The following is a 19031-nucleotide window of genomic DNA, read 5'->3' as shown; positions in this document are numbered from 1 at the left end:
TGTTTGAGAGAACAAAGTGTGAATGAGAGGAGAGGAGAGGCTATCAAGAGAACATTGGGTATTAGCTCCATTGGGGATTGAGTTCTGGCAATTGTTTTCTTCTTTCTCATCCTTACAGGAAAGTACTGAGAGCTTCAGAGAAGTTGCCCAATCCCGGAGTTAAAATACACCATGGTGATATAAAACATCATTTTACCACAGAGGTTGAGGATAGGGCGGGGTAGAGGAGCGGAAGATATGCTAGGGTCGTGCTCCAGTGAATACAAAGAACGGAATCAGAGGTGTAGCTATAAACAGTAACCAGGTCATCTTCTTCCTAAGATTTTGCTTGATCACCTGTACCCTCCTGAGTTTGGGTAGGACTCTAGGTTTCCCAGTATTGATGAGACACTGTGAAGAATGAGGTTTCACCTGACAGCAAGCCTGGTTCTCTGATGCAGAGATATAAGCCACTTTTCTTACCCATGGTTTGCATACCGTGCTTCCCCATTAAAAAAAAAAAGCAAAAGTGGATCGATTTATTTCCTTGTAAAATAATGAGCTTTTGAAATAATGAGCTGTGAAACTGAAAATAATCATGCAAATTGTTTGTAAATAATCACAGCCCTGAATCTGAAAAACCCCAAATACTGTGCTCTTCACGTCAAATAATGACTTAATACTTACTTGAAATCCCAAGTCAGGCATCCGGTATTTCTAAAGGCGTTTCCATTCCACCATTTTACCAGTCATTTCATTTTGAGGGAGTATATCTATACTCTGTTTGTTTGAGTGTGCGTGTGTGAGCAGGAGTGGGGGGAGTGGGGAGTGGGGGTCAGGGAGGGGCAGAGGGAAAGGAAGAAAATGAAGCAGGCTCCGCACCCGGGGAGGAGCCCGCGGACCCGTGGCTCCATCTCGCAACCCTGAGCTCAAGAGCTGAGCCAAAACCGAGAGTCAGACGCTTAACTGACTGAGCCACCCAGGCGCCCTTCTACACTCTTCAAAGGTGCTCCTCTTTCTCCTAACAGGTAATATGTGGCCAGAGGTGATGGAGAAGGGCAACACAAGCTCTTTCGAGGGCTTCATCCTGGTGGGCTTCTCTGACCGTCCCCACCTAGAGCTGATCCTCTTCGTGGTCGTCCTCACTTTCTACCTGCTGACTCTTCTTGGCAACATGACCGTCATCCTGCTTTCCGCCCTGGATTCCCGGCTGCACACACCCATGTATTTCTTTTTGGCCAACCTCTCATTCCTGGACATGTGTTTCACCACCGGCTCCATCCCCCAGTTGCTCTACAACCTGTGGGGCCCGGATAAGACCATCAGCTACCTGGGCTGTGCGGTCCAGCTCTACTTCGTGCTGGCTCTGGGAGGGGTGGAGTGCGTGCTCCTGGCTGTGATGGCCTACGACCGCTACGCAGCGGTGTGCAGACCGCTGCGCTACACCGAGGTCATGCACCCGCGCCTCTGCGGGCAGCTGGCTTCCGTGGCGTGGCTGAGCGGCTTCGGCAATTCTCTCATCATGGCACCGCAGACGTTGATGCTACCGCGCTGCGGGCACCGGCGGGTGGACCACTTCCTCTGCGAGATGCCGGCGCTGATTGGCATGGCCTGTGTAGACACCGTGAGCCTCGAGGCACTGGCGTTCGCCTTGGCGATCTTTATCATCCTGGCGCCACTCCTTCTCATCCTCCTCTCTTACGGCCACATTGCACGAGCCGTGTTTGGGATCAAGTCGGCCGCCGGGCGAAGGAAAGCCTTCAGCACGTGCAGCTCCCACCTGCTGGTCGTCTCGCTCTTCTACGGCACCATCATTTACATGTACCTCCAGCCGGCGAGCGCTTACTCCCAGGACCAGGGCAAGTTCCTCACTCTCTTCTACACGATCGTCACTCCCGGCGTTAACCCCCTGATCTACACCCTGAGAAACAAGGATGTTAAAGGAGCCGTGAGGAAGGTGCTAGGGAAGGGGGGTGCAGAGGGATAGCGAAAGTTTGGGGAATGTCTTTTGACCCATCCTCTGTATACACTGTTAGACGGAGCAAATAAAGGACTATTCTGACGCCGCAGACTGAAGAGGCGCTCAACAGAGGGGGAGCTCAGGGGTTTAGCAAGGTTGAGAAAATGCAACGTTCCGAGTCCACACTCCCCTGCACCCTCTCAGGTCCCCTCAAGCTAAGCACCGATCGCTAGGAGGGATCCAATTCGGGACCAAACAGTGATCTATGCTTGCAAAATACCAGCCATGAAAGTAGCCGCCAGCCATTCTTGTACCCATGCTGGCTTCTATCACGATGACTTGTACTCAGTAAGTCCTCAGCATACATGAAAAGAATATGTTAGGAAGTGAAAAAAAAAGTATTTATTTTTTCTAGAAAGTTCACATGCACTTTTATAGTGCCAAATTTCCGAATGCGAGGCAAACTAAATCATTCCATTGTCTAGCTCTTAGTATCTCCAACACCACAATGCGGGTCCACAGTGCAGCTCTTGCGTATTTTCAATCATTGATATAACTGAGTTTAGTGATTTTTATGTTTGACCTTCTGAGGCAAAAGTGAATGAAGAAGGTTATGTAGCAAGACCATGAGGTATTTGCTTTATACGGAAGACAGAGTTTCTTGTTAATATTCAGTACTTGTTTGTACTTTATTTGTGACAAAAAAAAAAAAAGCTAAAAGGTGTTTTTTATTTTTGGTTTTCTCTTTTGATTACAGTAACATATACACAATGTCACGTTTACCATTTTACCATTTCCTAAGGGTATCATCAGTGGCATTAATACAGCCATCGCCACCATCTACCCGCAGAACTTTTTCCCTTCCCAAACTGAAACTCGGTGTCCATTAGCAATAACTCCTCATTCTCCCCTCCCCCCAGCCCCTGGAAACGCCATCCCACTTCCAGTCTCTATGACTGACAAAGGTCTTCTTGCTTAAACTGTTTGAAGTTTATTAACCTCCACTTTCCCATCTGTCATCAGGATAATCTTGGACAGAGGCAGGGAGGAATGACACGAATCCTGGGGAACTTTTGGAATCTTTGTGATGGGGTGTTCTCTGGATGTTGATTTCTTCACACTTATACCCATGACTGCAGTCCCTCGCCAGTCATAATGGAAGTTGATTGGAACAGTCCGTATTAGATGAATGAATCCTAAAGGCAGGCAGGTATCTTCAGACCTCAAATATTACCAATTGGATCCCATCTCATAACCTGGGAAAACATATGTTATGTTAAAATTTCTGTGAATAAGGACTTTGAGTTTTGGTTATAGACAATATTCTGTAATTCCCATAAGAAGGTGGAATAATTAGAATATAGTCGATTTTTCCTACTTTATGAATTAAGTAAAAGGTGATATTGAGCCATGATGATGTTCATTAAGGGCATTATTAGTGCAGCTGAAGTATAGAATTGGAGACCCATGACTTGGCATTTTCCATTTCTTGCACTGAAAAACAACTTATAATATGTGTCCTACTGATGCAAAAATATGCTGTGCACTTCTAAGTAAATAAAAATCCTTTTAGAATCAATCTCTAGTGAAAAAATGATTATAATAATTTTTATATAATTTCTATACTGTTCCGATATGCATTATTTTAGAATCAATAACATCTTGGAGTGGGGGCAGGGGATCAAGAGAGAGTATAAATCTCTATAGAAATAGCAATTTTGGAAGCATCCTATGGAATTTCCAACTAATTCTTTTAAAAATTTCCCTTTCCCTCCACAACGGTTAAGTTTCATTACACTCTACAAGCGCTCTTGTAGGTAATACGGAATGATGAATATCAGATCTCAGGGGGAGGAAAGGTCACTGTGTCCTTAACAGCATTACGATGGCCCAGCACCACCTGTTACTCAATTTATGAAGTAGTTTATAAAGTTTCCTTAGTTGACTTACTTAGACGTACAGTGAAAGAATCAAATATATTCTACCTGTCCCACCATCTCATGGGAATAACAGAATAGCCCTCATAATAAAAAATAGCAGAAATACTTCATTTTTATCCTGTATGGATTCTTCCTTTCACTAATTAGTGCTTCATCCTGACAGACAGACCGTGTACACAGAGCAGACGGAGGTTTCGATGGAAATGAGCATCAGGATTCAATTCCCCACGTGCGGCTGTAGACCCTTAGCCACAGAGCTTAATCTTTCTCCAAAGAAACAAATATTACATGTACGCCCATACGTGCGTGTTTGTGTTTAAACCCTCTGTGATCTTACGTTAGGAGCTATGAGATGATAGCTCGATATATGCTTATCAGTCAGATTCTCAGATCATTTTCCATCTTGTTGTCTTGATGGGTGGTCCAGGGACCCTGAAGACAACCTTAACCTATTTTGTATTTTGTGTATGTTCACATTTTTCCCTCCCATTCACCTATTCAGCAAGTGTGTGTTGTGCCAGGCAATGGTCTGGCTACTGGAACAAAACACACGAAAAATTCCCACGGCATTGAGCTTGTAATGCACCCATGTCTGAAACCTCATTACGATGGTAACATTTGTGAGTGTTAGGAAGACAAGCCTTACAGGGACAGGAGCCGGGAAACACGGCAGGGCTGCAGTTTTAAGTGGGGAGGCTCGGGGAAGAGCTTGGAAGATACGTTTCAGCAAAGACGCTGTGGAGACAGGGAAGCAGATGTGCGGGTCTCTGGGGGAGAGGGAGCAGCAGGAACAGTATTTAGGTCGGGAAGGTGAGGAGGAAGCAGAGAAAGGGCTGAGCAGGAAGTGGGAGGGTCATCAAGAGCACTCGTGACCCTGGAAGGAAAGAACAGAAAGTGTTTCCAGAGGGATGAGTGGTCAACTCTCTAACATCCAGCAAATGGCCACGTGGGATTAGGGATGATAAGTGACCCACAGATTTGGTGATGCGGGTCTCCCGGACAAACCTGCAAAGAGCTATTTTGGGGGAGCGATGGCCTGGGCTCCTGGTTGGACTGCATGAGGGAGACAAAGGTGAAAATGTGAAGTGCAAGCAGTGAGCACAGTCAAAACCTCCGAGAAGTCTAACGATGAAGAGAAACAGAGAAATGGGAGTTCATAGTAGGGATGAAAGATTTATTACATGACCAGCATTATCTTTGAAACGAGAGGAATTACAACAAGTCTATAAACCAGGGAAGGGAATGATCCAGCAGTCCAATGAAAATTCAGGAAAGAGAAAATTGCAACAGTGGTGACCTTGAGTAGGTGGGGGGGAACAGGATCCGGTTCACGAGGGGACAGTCGGGCTTGAAATGGGAGCAAGAGTTCACAGCTGTAGGAGGGACCGCAAAGTACGTGAGCACAGGCGCTGTGGGTCAGGTGGCTTTGCGCAGGGGGCTTGTGCGTGTTCTCTTCTGAGTGCTGAGGTTTCAGCCTGAAATAGGAAGAAGGCATCACAACCTTATTATGAATGCTGCAAGCATGTTAAACCAATAGAAGAAACTACCACTTAGATACCTGAAAGGAATATCTTAGGGGACTTGCTGCAATTTAATCTTTGTCTCTTTGACATAAGATAACTGTTCACTGCCTGTTTGTCCTACCCTTTGTTTATCGTTTTAGCTGGAACATTCTTTCCTGCCTTTCCTAACTCACTCTTGTTATCATTTTTCTCCTCTATATTAAATAATATGGAATATGTGAAAAATACATAGCAGGCTTTCACAAGAATTTTCTGAGTTTTTTTTTTTTAAGTAAATATCACCTTTTAAATGCTCAGTTAAAAATTCACTTCTCCAAGAAAACTTCCCTTATTAAGCCCTTCGTGAAAATTCTCAGTGCTCGGTGGCTCCCAACACAGGCAGTTCTTCCTGGGATGAGGCACTGAGGGATCCAGCCCACACCAGTGTCACCAGAACATCCCCGTGCACCTGTCCTGTTCTCATACTGAGTAATTGATTAAACGGTCTGAAATTAATACACTAAATTATAGCATTCCAGGAGCTCTTTCCTTACCAAAAAAAAAAAAAAAAAAAAAGAGAAAGAGAGAGAGAGACAGAGACAGAGAGAGACAGAGAGAACTATGCCAATAAGCAGTCCTCTGGGAAGAAAGGGTGGGGAGGGAGACAGACACTAGCCAAGAAGGGAAATTAAATTTAAGTGAACCAGAGTGTGCATTTCATAGTTTATTTCTTGTTTCCTAACAGATTCCGGGACCTTCGGGAAGTTTCACTCCTCTGAGCCTGTTTCCACAGCCACAAACTGAAGATACAGTGTAGCTATTTGAGGACTCTGCGAGTGCAGTGAGCACCCATCCACGCTACCCCTGTTAGCAGTCAACTGAGCGTTCCCGCTATTCCTCGGCCCCCCTTAACTAGGCATTACCCTTAATTTTGCACTCTAAGGACTACTGAAATTTTTAGTTTATTTACCTTGGCCTATTCTGTAAATGAAAGATTTGTTTTTATTCAGATTTTCCTACTGGTTTAGCCCTCCATTTTCTTTTAAAAATATTATTTTCTTGTGGCGCCTGGGTGGCTTAGTCAGTTAAGCGTCCGACTCTTGGTTTCCGCTCAGGTCCTGATCTCAGGGTCCTGGGACTGAGCCCCACGACCGGCTCCGAGCTCAGCATGAGTCTGTTGGAGATTCTCTCTGTTCCTCTCTCTCTCTAAAATAAATAAATAAGATCTTTAAAAAATTTAAAAATTTTAAAATATTGTATTAAAATAAAATACTATTTTCTTTATTTAAATTACTTAACTATTATAAGAACTTGTGGAAAAAAAAAAAAGAAAATCCTACTTACAAGCTTTATTTTCCGCCAAAGAATCTCACCCTCATGCCCATTCTTACTTTCAGAAGTAAACACTGTTTTTAGTTTGGGGAGTTTAAAATATTATGCAGTATTTTTGGTGGATCAAATCTTAATTTTTTTCCTTTCCTGTTTTACTTGATGCCCCTTCGTTCTTCACAGAAAGAAGGAATTCTCATTCTCCTGTATCCCATACGAAGTATGATACATAAAAGTATCTCTAGAGCATTTTAGCCATTGTTTTCTCTCGTTAAGAGCATGTTAGCTCTGTTTTTCTTGCATCTGCCTCTTCTCACTCAGCGATATCTCAGGCAGATACTTCTGGTGCAGATTAATTATTACTCCATTCTCTGTCGAGGGACTAAGTTTTTTCTCCATCTTTGGCTACTACAAACATTGCAACAATAGAAGTTCTTGTTCCTATGCCTTTATATACTGATAATTTTATTTCATCGGGTAGATTTCCATGAATAATATGGCTAGGTAGATAAATATATATGTATTTTCAATATTTATTTCTAAAAATCTAGTGATACTTTACATTTCTACCCATAATTTGTGAGAGTAGCCTTTTCCCTTGAGCAAGATTAGGCATAGGAGCTCCTGCTGGTCACACTTTTTTTGTTTTCAATCCAGTAAGTGACTTATTATTACTTCAACATATTTCTCTGATCGGGAATTTAAAGACTTCTAGCATAGATTTGCCATTCTGACTTGTATGTTCAAATTAATTGGTATTTTTTCTATTGTGTTATTTTTATGTTTTCATGGGCTTTGTACATTTTTTGTAAGTACTAAACTTTTCATAATTATAAATATATTTTAATAATGTGTCTACTCTCATAACTATATTTTAATACTTAATGTGTCTTCTCATCTGCAAAATTGATATGAAGCTACTTAGTAGAACATATGAAAACAAATCCTGGACAGAAGGGAGCACAGAAAACGACAAATCATTTTTCTAAATCTTGCAAAAACAAATCTACAAAACCATACTAAACAGAGGGAGAGCTTCCTCACTAAGCCTAGAAATGCAAAAATCTCTTCTTAGTTTCAAGTTTTTATTTAAACTCCGGTTAGTTAACATACAGCGTAATATTAGTTGTAGGTGAAAAAACCATATTAGTTTCAGGTGTAGGATTTGGTGATTCATCACTTAGGTACAACAGCCAGTACAAAAATCTATGAAAGAAAAGATAGAAATATTTGGGTAGATGATAAATAAACTGCATTATGTAAATCAAGGCAATAAAAGCATGTCTGTGGTAGATTAATTGGAAGTCTGTTTTATTATATAGAAATTGATCTCAGAATTTCAGAGCAAATGGACAGTGTTCTTTTCCAGGTGGCTTCACAGAACTTATTTAATAGCTCACAAGAGGAAATGAATTCCCAGTCAGATGGCACAAAACTCGTCCTATCTGATAAGGTATTTTCATCCCTATTGTCATTCCTTTTCATCTTGGAAAAAGCTAAGGAGACAGTCTCCAGAGAAAGGGTGATGGTGGAGGAAATCCAAGCTAAAAATGGAGCTGGCTTCCCTGAGCTCTCCCTCTCTGCCCGTTAGCTCTCAGGGTCAATTACCATACAGCGCAGAATCGGGTTGCCTTCCCTTAAAAATCAGAGCACACACCAGAGTGATTTAATAAAGACAATTCCCTGTCCTCATTTACGTGGCAAATCTGGAAGGGAGAATTCTGAGAATAGCAGTTAAAGACTTAATACTTTGCACTGAGATGCCAGAAAAACACGTTCTGGTTGTCTGCAATATTTTATTCCTTTTTTTATATTTTCTGCGTTAATCCCAAATGAAGATCTCATAATTTGCACTGGAAAAGGGGCACAAGGGCTTGGACAAACTTCGTCACATCCACTTCACAATTGAAAGGTTTATAAAGCGCTTGGTTGGCGAGCTCCTACTTGGGTTTATTTGAATTCAAAGCTTTTGGGACAAGTGCTCACACACGTCATCCGATCTCCAACGCTTAATATAGAGGTATGTAGAACACTTTTCTGAAAATTATTTTATAAAACATGCTGAAATGTGGGTGTTCTGTGAACTCATCTATGGATTTTATTATTATAGCTCAGAAGTCTGACTAAGCCTCCGTCTCTTCCTTCCGTTTATTTGCTGATGGTGCTACTTTGCAGGTGTTTGTTACCTCTACGGGAAATGAAAACTTCGGAGCAGACAGTCCTTGGTTCTAAGCCTTGGTCTGCTGTGTAGGAGCTCAGGAAAAGAACTCTGAGCTTCCTAATTTGTGTTTCTCCGAGTCAATCTTTCATAAAAGGAGAAGGGAGAGGGGAATGAACAGCCTTCCTCTCTATTCTAACCCAAACTGCCATGTTTTGTGAATAAATTACTATTTATCCTCACACTCCGGGAGCAAGGCGGAAGTTCTGTGTGCTACTTAAAAGCTTTTTGTACGCTCACAGAGGCATGGTAAGTTGAGGAAACTTAGACCCCAACAATTTCTACGTTACATGGAGAACAGAAAATGCCCGTGTTACAAATTAAATTGCTTTCCAGAACCACTGAGTAGGCCACCAGTTGTGCAGGGACTTTGTGGCAGGATCGGAATGACAACTCTTGTCAGATTTCTTGTCTTTTTTTTTTTTTTAAAGATTTATTTTAGACATGATGAGGTTGTGGAATATTGGTGAGGATGGGAGAACATTTCCCCCAAAATGAGCAAAGCAGAAATGTGAATTAGGGGCACCACAATCTCCGGAGCACTTCTGTTCTGCTGCGCGACCCTCTGGCTCACCGTCCTTACCCCCTCCTGCCCTCTCCAGGATTTTACTCCCCCCCCCCACCCCGCCAAACTCATGTCCTTACTGCTGGGAACAATGGAGGGACCTTGTCCGTGACAGTACACGCCAACCAGTGCCTTCTATCGATGATAACAGAAGCACATTTATTACTTTTGTAATGACTGAACCTCAGAGGGAAAGGGTGAGAAGTTCATTGAACTCCCCCCTCTGCTATCGTCCTCGGTGATGGCCTCTGGGCGAGGCAGTTTGGGGCTGAGTCCGGGAGAGAAATGCGAGATGGACAGCCGGTCAGGAAAGACCATCCGTCCGGACCGGAGGAGAAAACACCTGCAGGGCTCTGCGTGAGACACGTCCTGAAGAGACAGACATGCAGTCTTCAGTCTCATACGCAGGGAGACCTTCCGACTGGTCATCGCAACAGGAGCACTTCTGAGAATAGAGGGGCGCTCTTAGCCATCCTGCTGGACGGAAGCCTCAGCAACGGCCCTCAGTCCCCAAGGTCATAAGCTCTCCTTAATCACAGGGACCCGAGGTCACTGTTTCAGCACTCAAGTAACTCGAGGAAACTGGGACGTTGTGAAATCTCTATGGATTCTATTTACCCTGCTTTTCAGAATTCCTAGAATCACCGACAACTTTTTTTTTTTTTTTTGCGAGTGAAGTGCCCAGTGTCCCCATACTCCAGCCTTTAGAAAATCTTCATATGGAGCCTGAATTCAGACTCAGTTTTAAGGATCTATTAATAGATAAAAGATTACATTCATTTAAGATTATTTTATGCTATTAAAGTCTAAAGCAATGTTGATCCTTACAGTTAAACTCAGAGTACAAGTGAGACATTTAAAGTTATTATATAATACACAATAACTTTTATTAATAAAAGGTTACTAATATACTTGTTTACTAAAAATTAGAACGAGCAGGAGTAAAGGTAAATATTAAAGTCCGCTTTACTCTCTCTCCATCCTCACTGGCCAGCGGTAACAATTTTCAACACTTCTGCATACTTCCAGGACATTTTTATACATATGTGTCTACTAACAGAGATAATATCATACCGTCATACGCAAGCAAACACATGAAGTATGCTAAATGCATGTTCAGACACTTGTCTTTTCCCCTGAGAATTTGAGCTTTTTTGCACATTCATATCTTTATCTGAATTTATATGTGTCTCACACCTCATTTTACTGACAGCTGCATAGCAGCAGCAATTTTCCGAGTGACTCTAAAAGACTTCCCTACCACTCTGTAGCGAGAGCTACAGGCACGGGCGAAATTAGAGCATAAATTAATAATTCAAAAATCATGATCCTATCATTAAATTCACATGTCTAAACCAATAAAATAATAATAATAGAGGGCAGCGTGGTGAGGAAGCCGACTCTGGGACGGACGCAGCCCCAGCCGGTGGCCAGAGCGAGGGGCGGGCTCTCAGCAGGCTGCCCAGCCAACACCGGAGCTCCCGCCTCCCTGCGGTACCCGGTTCCCGCCGCTGTGCGCCCCGCGCCGGCACCTGCCGTCCGTGGGGCATCACAGGGTACATCACAGCTGAGAGTCACTGTTGCATCTGCTGTTAGGTGGGCGGTATTAGAGTTGTGGAGGGACCAGAAGGTAAATTGTCAACTCACAGGGTCATTTTCGATGGGTGGACCTAGGACGCTTCAAGGTCGAGCAATCGCAGGCAGCTTCCTCTCTGAACATCTCAGAGGCCCGAGGTCACTACGGTCTGTTTCCTTCACACTCACGCCGCCACACCAGAAAGGCATTATTATACCCATTTTCTAGACGGGGAGCCTGACATTCAAGAGAATCAGAAACACTCCCAGCATGATATAACCGATGGCTTTATTTAGCAGAGACTTGAACCCAGGCTTGTCTGGCTCCAAACTCCATGTTATGAATATCTTTTTATTCTGATTCTGTGAGGTCTTAAGAGGGATTATTATTATTATTATTATTATTATTATTATTATTATTTAATATGTCTGATGACTTGCTAGAACGTACCTACATAGTTTTGGGGGTGGTCTGAATAATTTTAACTGTTTCAGATGATAAGGTAATCTCCATGGTCTTGAGGAAAAATTAGAACGAAAAGGTAGGATGGCAGGAATTACAACTGAATCATTCTAAAAATAGCTATTGAAGAGGAAAGTAGTGCAAACAAAGATTAACGAAATGACCAAAAAAACTAAAGAACACATTTTATGAAAGTTGTTTAAATCAGGTATTTACTTCTTAAATTTTGGCTTTCTTTTTCTTTTTTTTAAACCAGTCTCCATACCTGTGGAGCCCAATGCACTGGGCTTGAACTCACAACCCTGAGATCAAGACCTGAACTGAGATCAAGAGTCAGACGTTTAACGACTGAACCACCCAGGTCCTGCTGGGCCTTCATTTTTGAAGTGCTGATACAGATCTAGAAAGATTAAATTGTAGAAATACCGAAGTAATTATGGATATTTCCAACTATGTATTTTTCATATCACAAGCAATCTTCATTCTGTAAATATCTTCAAACAGGTAGTAAAGTGATTACAAATAATTGAAATAGTAAATATGTGTTCATTGATTTCCTGAATTTTTGTGTTTCAGGGAACAAAGACCTGAAGCACTGATGAAGAGCCAGGTGAACGAGAGCGTCCCACAGGAGTTCATCCTCCTCGGTTTCTCGGATCGACCATGGCTGGAGCCCCCGCTCTTTGTGGTCTTCCTGGTTTCCTATATCTTGACTATCTTTGGCAATCTGACAATAATTCTTGTGTCTCAGCTGGACCCCAAACTCCACACCCCCATGTACTTCTTTCTTAGCAATCTGTCCCTGCTGGACCTTTGCTACACCACAAGCACGGTCCCGCAGATGCTGGTAAACACCTGCAGCAGCAGGAAGGGAATCAGTTATGGCGGCTGTGTGGCCCAGCTCTTCATGTTCCTGGCCTTGGGCTCCACTGAATGTCTTCTCTTGGCCGTCATGTCCTTTGATAGGTTCGTAGCTATCTGCCGGCCTCTCCGCTACTCAGTTATCATGCACCGAAGGCTGTGCCTCCAGCTGGCAGCCGCGTCCTGGCTTGCTGGTTTTGGCAACTCCGTGTGGTTGTCTACCCTGACACTCCAGCTGCCGCTGTGTGGCCGCTGGGAAGTAGATCACTTCTTCTGCGAAGTCCCTGCTCTGCTCAAGTTGTCCTGCGTAGACACAACAGCAAACGAGGCTGAACTGTTCTTTGTCAGTGTGCTGTTCCATCTGATACCCCTGACGCTCATCTTTATCTCGTATGCTTTCATTGCCCAAGCGGTGTTGAGAATCCGGTCAGCCGAGGGCCGGCGCAAGGCGTTTGGCACGTGTGGCTCCCATCTGATCGTGGTGTCCCTGTTCTACGGCACTGCTATCTCCATGTACCTGCAGCCACCCTCCCCTGCCTCCAAGGACCGGGGAAAGATGGTGTCCCTCTTCTATGGGATCATCGCACCCATGCTGAACCCCCTGATCTACACACTTAGGAATAAAGAGGTAAAGGAGGCCTTTAAAAGATTAGTTGCAAGAGTCTTAGCCAAGAAATAAAGGATATGCAAATGGTCAGCTTCGTAAGCACTTACATGTACTTGGCTTACTAACTTACTTCTCTTCAAGTTGCCCCATTTTCATCCTTCCAGCACAGGACCTATTGTGATGATCTCCCTCAAATAAAATGTCGTCGACGGAAAGCTGCCATAGGTCTGTTGCCTCCACACGGTCATGGAACAAGTGCCCGGAACCAGGCTTCCCGTTGACCGGAAAGTGTGTGACTTCAACATCTTCAAACTTTACATCGATGTTTGTGTCATTTGCTGAACTTAGGCCTGAGAATGTGGTAAAAGCCAGAAATCCTGGCTCTGGTAATATCACAAGTATACACATAATTAAAGGAAGTTTACTGAAACCCTGAAAAACACCACTTTAAAGTTGGATCTGAGGTTTACGACCCTAGCTTTACATTTTCACTGCCAGTCCCACATCAGCATGATAATAAAAATCACAGTCATCTTTCTTCTAGAATTGCACCCAGATATCTGTTCTCTTGCCATGTCCCTGTACTCATGTTTTCCTCCTAAATGAAAGCATCCCTTTATATTTCCTTTATAGGCCAAATCCTAGTCATTATTGGGCCTAGCTAATTTTCACTTCTCTGAAATCTTTTTTCATAATTCTCCCCATTATCGATACTATTATTAGCTTAAACCCCAAAACACTTTAAAATGGCACGCTCGGTTGTGATTTCCAACGACTCCTTGTTTCACACACTGGGCTTGCACAAGCACCATCTCCTTGCATGTTCGTCTTCTTGAGAGAACACAGAGCGGACCTGCAGTCCGTCCTGCCTCCAGAAGCTCATCAGCGAGCTAGGCCCGTAGCTCACCCTATCCGTTGGGTTTTTCGGTGTTGAGTGACTCATTCACGGTATAGTTATTTAATTGTGTTGCTTTTCTCCCTGGTTTCTTCTACCAATACATTACACATATAAGGAATACAGTAACTGAAAAATACATTTGCCATGTTTCTCCTTAAAACCTGCAGTAACACCATGTGTTTTCGCTGTCATGCTGACGAGAGACATAAACCTGATGCGCCAAGTTCCAATTTCAGCTCTCTCTTTCCTATTAGAAATAAGTATCATTAAAAGAGTAAATGAAGCAAAATACTAAGAGTATATGGAAAATATAATACCCTCCTCAGTGAAAAATAATTCATTGCTAAAGGTCCTAATAAATGTTATATTAAGTAACGAGAAGCAAATGTGTGTTTTGAGGCCAATGTCAGTGAAACTTGATAAATTATGAGGACATAGAAAAGAAATAAAAAATTGAAATAGTTTTTAATTTTAAATGAAGGATTACTTGATTCATGTTATACTGGTAGATTTGATTTTATCCTGGCATATAATTTTATACTGATAGAAAATGATTTACAGGGAAAATCTATAAGCTATTATAAGTTACATTGTGATTATTAAAATATATAAATCCTTTATGTGTATTCATTTAGAATAGAGATTCATTTAGAATAAGACATACAAACTAACTTCATCTCACTTTTTTTTTGCAAGTCTGAGAAATTAATTTTTGTACCAAACATTTTTAAGGAAAATGTATTTTGGTGTTTTTGGTTTGTTTTCTTTTTTATTTGAGTATGGTTGATGTAATACACATTGTTACATTAGTTTCGGTGTACCACTCAGTGATTTGGCAGGTGTATACGTTATGCCATGTTCACTGTAATGTGGCTGCTGTTACATGCTCTGACAGCATCATTGACTGCGTTCCTTATGCTTGGCTTTTTATTCCTGTGACTTCCTCCGTCCATAACTGGAGGCCTGTTTCTCCCTCTCCCCTTCTCCATTTTGCCCAACCCCAGCCTCTCCCCTCTGGCAACCAGCAGTTTGTTCTCTCTATTTATAGTTCTGATTCTGCTTTTTGTTTGTTTATTCATTTTTAAGATTCCATTTATGAATGGAATCATATGGTATTTGTCTTTCTTAGTCTGATTTATTTCGTCTAGCACAATACCCTCCAGGTCCATGCATCTTGCCTCGGACGGCACAATCTCATCCTTTCTTGTGACTGTGTAATATTCCATGTGTATATATATCACTTCTTCCTTATCTACTCATCTGTTCACAGACACTTAGGCTGCTTCCATGTCTTGGCTGTTGTAAATAATGCTGCAATAAACAGAAGGGTGCACGTATCATTTTGAGTCAGTGTTTTCATTTTCCCTGCGTAAATACCCAATAGTGGAATTACTGGATCACATGGTGTTTCTAACTTTTGGAGGAACCCCATACTGTTTCCCACAGCGGCTGCACCAATTTACATTCCCACCAAGAGTGCACGAGGGGTTCTTTTTCTCTGCACCCTCGCCAACAGTTCTTGTTTCTTGACTTCTTGATTTTGGCCATTCTAACAGGCATAAGGTGATATCTCATTGTGGTTTTGAATTACATTTTCCTGAAGATGAGTGATGTTGAGCACCTTTTCATGTGTCCATCGGTCAGCAGGATGTCTTCTTTGGAGAAGGTCTATTCAGGTCCTCTGTCCCTTTTTAAATTGGATTACTGCATTCTTCCCAGTGCTCCTTGTTACTTGTGTACCTGCTCTCCACTGCCAACCAGGAGGTATGGTCTGTGCTTTGTAGTCTTCCACCAGCCAATACTCATTCTGCAATCCACACACTTGAGTTGTGTTCCACTTGTCCCAGAGAGATCAGCTGTAAACTATTTTATGCCAAACAACCATCGAGAGATATCGTCTTCTAAGCAGAAATTACTTTAGAATGCTTCGTGATGAATTAGGATCAATAAAAGAACGAAACGTATTCTCCAGGTCCTTCTATATCGTCAGCTCCTTGAAGCCAGGTGTTCGTCCTCCAGCTACCGTATCTGCTTCTCCTAACATTACCTGATAAGCTTTTTACTTCAGGAATTTTTTAAAAATTGGATGGCTATAAGAATGACTGAAGTATGCAAGCTCAAGGACATGGGACCCTGTAAATGGTGGAGGTGGTAATGATGTTAATGATTTGATGGCAATGATAAAGAAAAAGTCAGTTGATAAGGAAGATTATATACATATATATCTTCAGTCCAGGTCTCTTTTTCTTAATTTCACACCTGTAAATACAGCCTGTAGGTATTTCTTCTTCTCTTTTTATTGAGGTATAATTGACATATAACGTTATATTAGTTTCAGGTGCACAACATAATGATTGAATATTTGCATCCAGTGCAAAGTGATCATCACAATAAGCTTAGTTAACATCTGTCGTCAAAGTTACAAACTTTTTTTCTTATAAGTTTTTATTCTTATGATAAGAGCCTTTGAGATCTACTCCCACAGCAACTTCCAAATACGCAATACAGTATTATTAACTAGAGTCACCATGCTGTACGTGACATCTACACATTTTCTTTCTTATAATTAGGAGTTTGGACCTTTGGGCCCCTTCATTCATTTCACTTGCCCACCCCCAGCCCCTGCCACCAGTCTGTTCTCTGTATTCACGAGCTCGGTGTTTTCTTTTTAAAAATAGTCCTACTTCTGATGAACTTCAGAGTATTAGATTCTCCATAGCTTACACTAAAATCCTATTTATGACTTTACTTGCACACAACTTGTTTGTTTTTTCAATTTATTTAGCAAGTATTTATTGGATAAGTACCAAACTCCATGGACCATTATAGAATTTGAGATACATGAATAAACAAAGTAGACAAAAATCTCTGCCTTTGCAGGACTTGCATTCTGTCAAAGACTACATAAAATAGACATTAAACCTAATAACTTAAAACATATACAAGAAGGTGCTCATTATATACAAAAGGATTTGCAGAGTTTGGGGATGCCGACGGGCAGTGTCAGCAGGAGACGGCGTGTTCAGGGTAAGCCTCACGTAGAAGGTGAGGTTTGAGCAAAGGTCTGGAAGGAGTTGTGTGCTCGTTAGCCGAGAGCGCATCTGAGGGAGGAACGCTGGTCAGAGGGCAGAGTAATTGCTGCAAGTCAAAAGCGTGAACGAACAGCCCTTTGAGGAACAAGACAGACGTGGGCGGCTGGACCAGAGCCTGCGAGGGTGTCCCAGGCGAGGTGGTCGATGTTGTGCTGAGATGATAAGCCAAAATCACAGTAACTTAATACAACAAAAGTTAGCTTCTCTTTAGTGGTAGGTGTCCAGTGAAGGCCCTGATGGGAGCTGTTCATCAAAGTCGCTCTGGGACGAAACGGAGCAGAGATGTCATGCTGAGTCGTACATTCATGATCAGCCCAGCAGCGGGGACCTGTTCCCGGGGTAGTAGAGCTTCTTCCTGGAAGGACAAATGATTCTTCAGCTCACGTTTCTCTAAACCAGATCAAGTCACATGGTCATATCTTAATTTAAGGGGACAGGGAAATACGATCCTAGCATATGGATACAGAGGTATGAGAATTGGAAACAGTTGATAAATGGCACTTACAATGACTATCATTCACTCTTATCATCACCAAACACTGTTCTCTTTTCCTTCCTGCACACATGCAAAAATACACTCAAGCCTCCAAGAAAGAGACGTCTTCAAAGTCCACATTATTCCTGGCATCCAGCCCAGAGTCTGGGAACTCCATGTAGCGTGCTTCTGTGTCTCTTAGATCCCCGAGCTCTAGAGACCTATGAACCGAAAGACGTCACCCTCCCCTCTCCACCCCTGCGACTTGCTCCTAATGGTCACTGTTGGAAATAGTCAGCCGAAGGAAGTGTAACAAGCACGAGAGAGAAGACACGAGGTCAAACAAGGATGGAAATAAGGATCGTTGTATTTGGCAAACTGGAGGCAGTTTGGGGATTGCCGAAAGCTGTTTCTGTACAGTGGCAGGGTCAAATGCCAGACTAGAGTGGGTTTAAACAAGGATGGGAGAAATAGAGTTCCTTTGAAGAATTTTTCTGTGAAGAGGAGTAAATTATATAAAAATGTACCTGGTGGGGAAAGTGGGGTTAACAAAAATTTTTTAAAGATGTTATAATTCATGGTTTATTTGTCTCCTCTTGGGAACGAGATAGTAAACAAGTGAGAACTTGATGGTCTAGAAGGAGGGGCAAATTTCTGGAGTTCTAGCCCTGAGAAGATGAGGCCGTGATGAACTCGTGGAGGTCTGGCTTTGCTCTGATGATGAGTGTTCATTTGTGGCAACGGGCAGGATGGCAGAGGACACTTCGGGCCGTGACGTCGGCAGGAGGGAGAGGCGGTCACTGAAGAGGAGCCTGTAAAGTTTTCTTCTGATTGCCTTGATTTTCTCAGGAAAACGAAGTGCAAAGTTCATTAACTGACAGTGAGAGTGAAGGACGAGGTGCTGGCGGCTTGAGGAACTAGGAGATGGGCCAGCGGGAAGTACAGGACTAAGGACGGAGCGCGCAACCGCCCAGCAGCTCTGAGGGTTTGCTCGAGGTGGGTGGGGATTTGAAACAGACTAGAGTTTCCTCCAGTCCTATTGAGCTGCATTAGGAGAGGGAGATGGTTGATAGAGAGTTGAACAAACCAAAGCTTTGATTTGCAAATTTTGGCTGAGGAAGGAAGAGGATAGGAAGGGAAAAAAAGGTAGACCAATGGATTGGAGCAGTTGAAGGATAATTAGAACCAGATTTCAAGACAAAGTCAGCTGAAAAATAAGAGGTGTGCATGTGAGAGAGATCTTTGAAACTGAGCTTAGAGAGAGGATTCGGTTGGTCAAACCAGAATTTCAAGCAGCAGTCATGAGCGGTCCTTTTTCTCATTGTTTGCATGCACTAAATAATCTTGTCAGTTTCTCCTCTTCAATGTCCATATTTCTTGAATTTGTGTTTACTTCCTATTCTATTTCTATCACTCACCAATGTAACTACAACAATTTCCTCTCTTGGCCTCTAACCTTATTCCCCTCAAATTCATTCCCACAGCAGTGAGAATACTCGTACTAACACATGTTTATCATGGCATACTTCTTGTTTAAAGATTTTATTTATTCATTCGTTCATTTACT

General features: G+C 42.6%; 2 protein-coding genes across 3 annotated transcripts; both read left to right on the top strand.

The window, feature by feature from the left end:
- Positions 1 to 1012: 1012 nt before the first annotated feature.
- LOC123794126 (putative olfactory receptor 2W6) lies at positions 1013 to 6591 on the top strand. 2 transcript variants are annotated; one of them, XM_087858008.1, is made up of 2 exons: positions 1028 to 1938; positions 6555 to 6591. In XM_087858008.1, the coding sequence occupies exons 1-2, from the start codon at positions 1028 to 1030 to the stop codon at positions 6589 to 6591; spliced, it is 948 nt and encodes a 315-aa protein (XP_087714134.1). The 2 variants fall into 2 exon arrangements, with proteins under 2 accessions (XP_045656298.1, XP_087714134.1); XM_045800342.1 differs by lacking the exon at positions 6555 to 6591 and having other exon boundaries at positions 1013 to 1966.
- Positions 6592 to 12129: 5538 nt separating this feature from the next.
- On the top strand, positions 12130 to 13071 carry LOC123794144 (olfactory receptor 2B6-like). The gene has a single exon (XM_045800356.2). It carries the CDS (start codon positions 12130 to 12132, stop codon positions 13069 to 13071), a length of 942 nt encoding a protein of 313 aa, XP_045656312.2.
- The last annotated feature ends 5960 nt before the right edge of the window (positions 13072 to 19031 follow it).

The sequence above is a fragment of the Ursus americanus genome, chromosome 32 (genome assembly GCF_024610735.1).
Source record: "Ursus americanus isolate L20-20 chromosome 32, mUrsAme1.1.p, whole genome shotgun sequence".
NCBI classification, from domain to species: Eukaryota; Metazoa; Chordata; class Mammalia; order Carnivora; family Ursidae; genus Ursus; species Ursus americanus.
The sequence above is the reverse complement of the archived record's forward strand: the minus strand, read 5'-3'. Positions and strand labels throughout refer to the sequence as shown.

Excerpts from the sequence above, each read along its gene's own strand:
- LOC123794126 (XM_045800342.1), top strand. The coding sequence starts at position 1,013 with ATGTGGCCAGAGGTGATGGAGAAGGGCAACACAAGCTCTTTCGAGGGC.
- LOC123794144 (XM_045800356.2), top strand. The coding sequence starts at position 12,130 with ATGAAGAGCCAGGTGAACGAGAGCGTCCCACAGGAGTTCATCCTCCTC.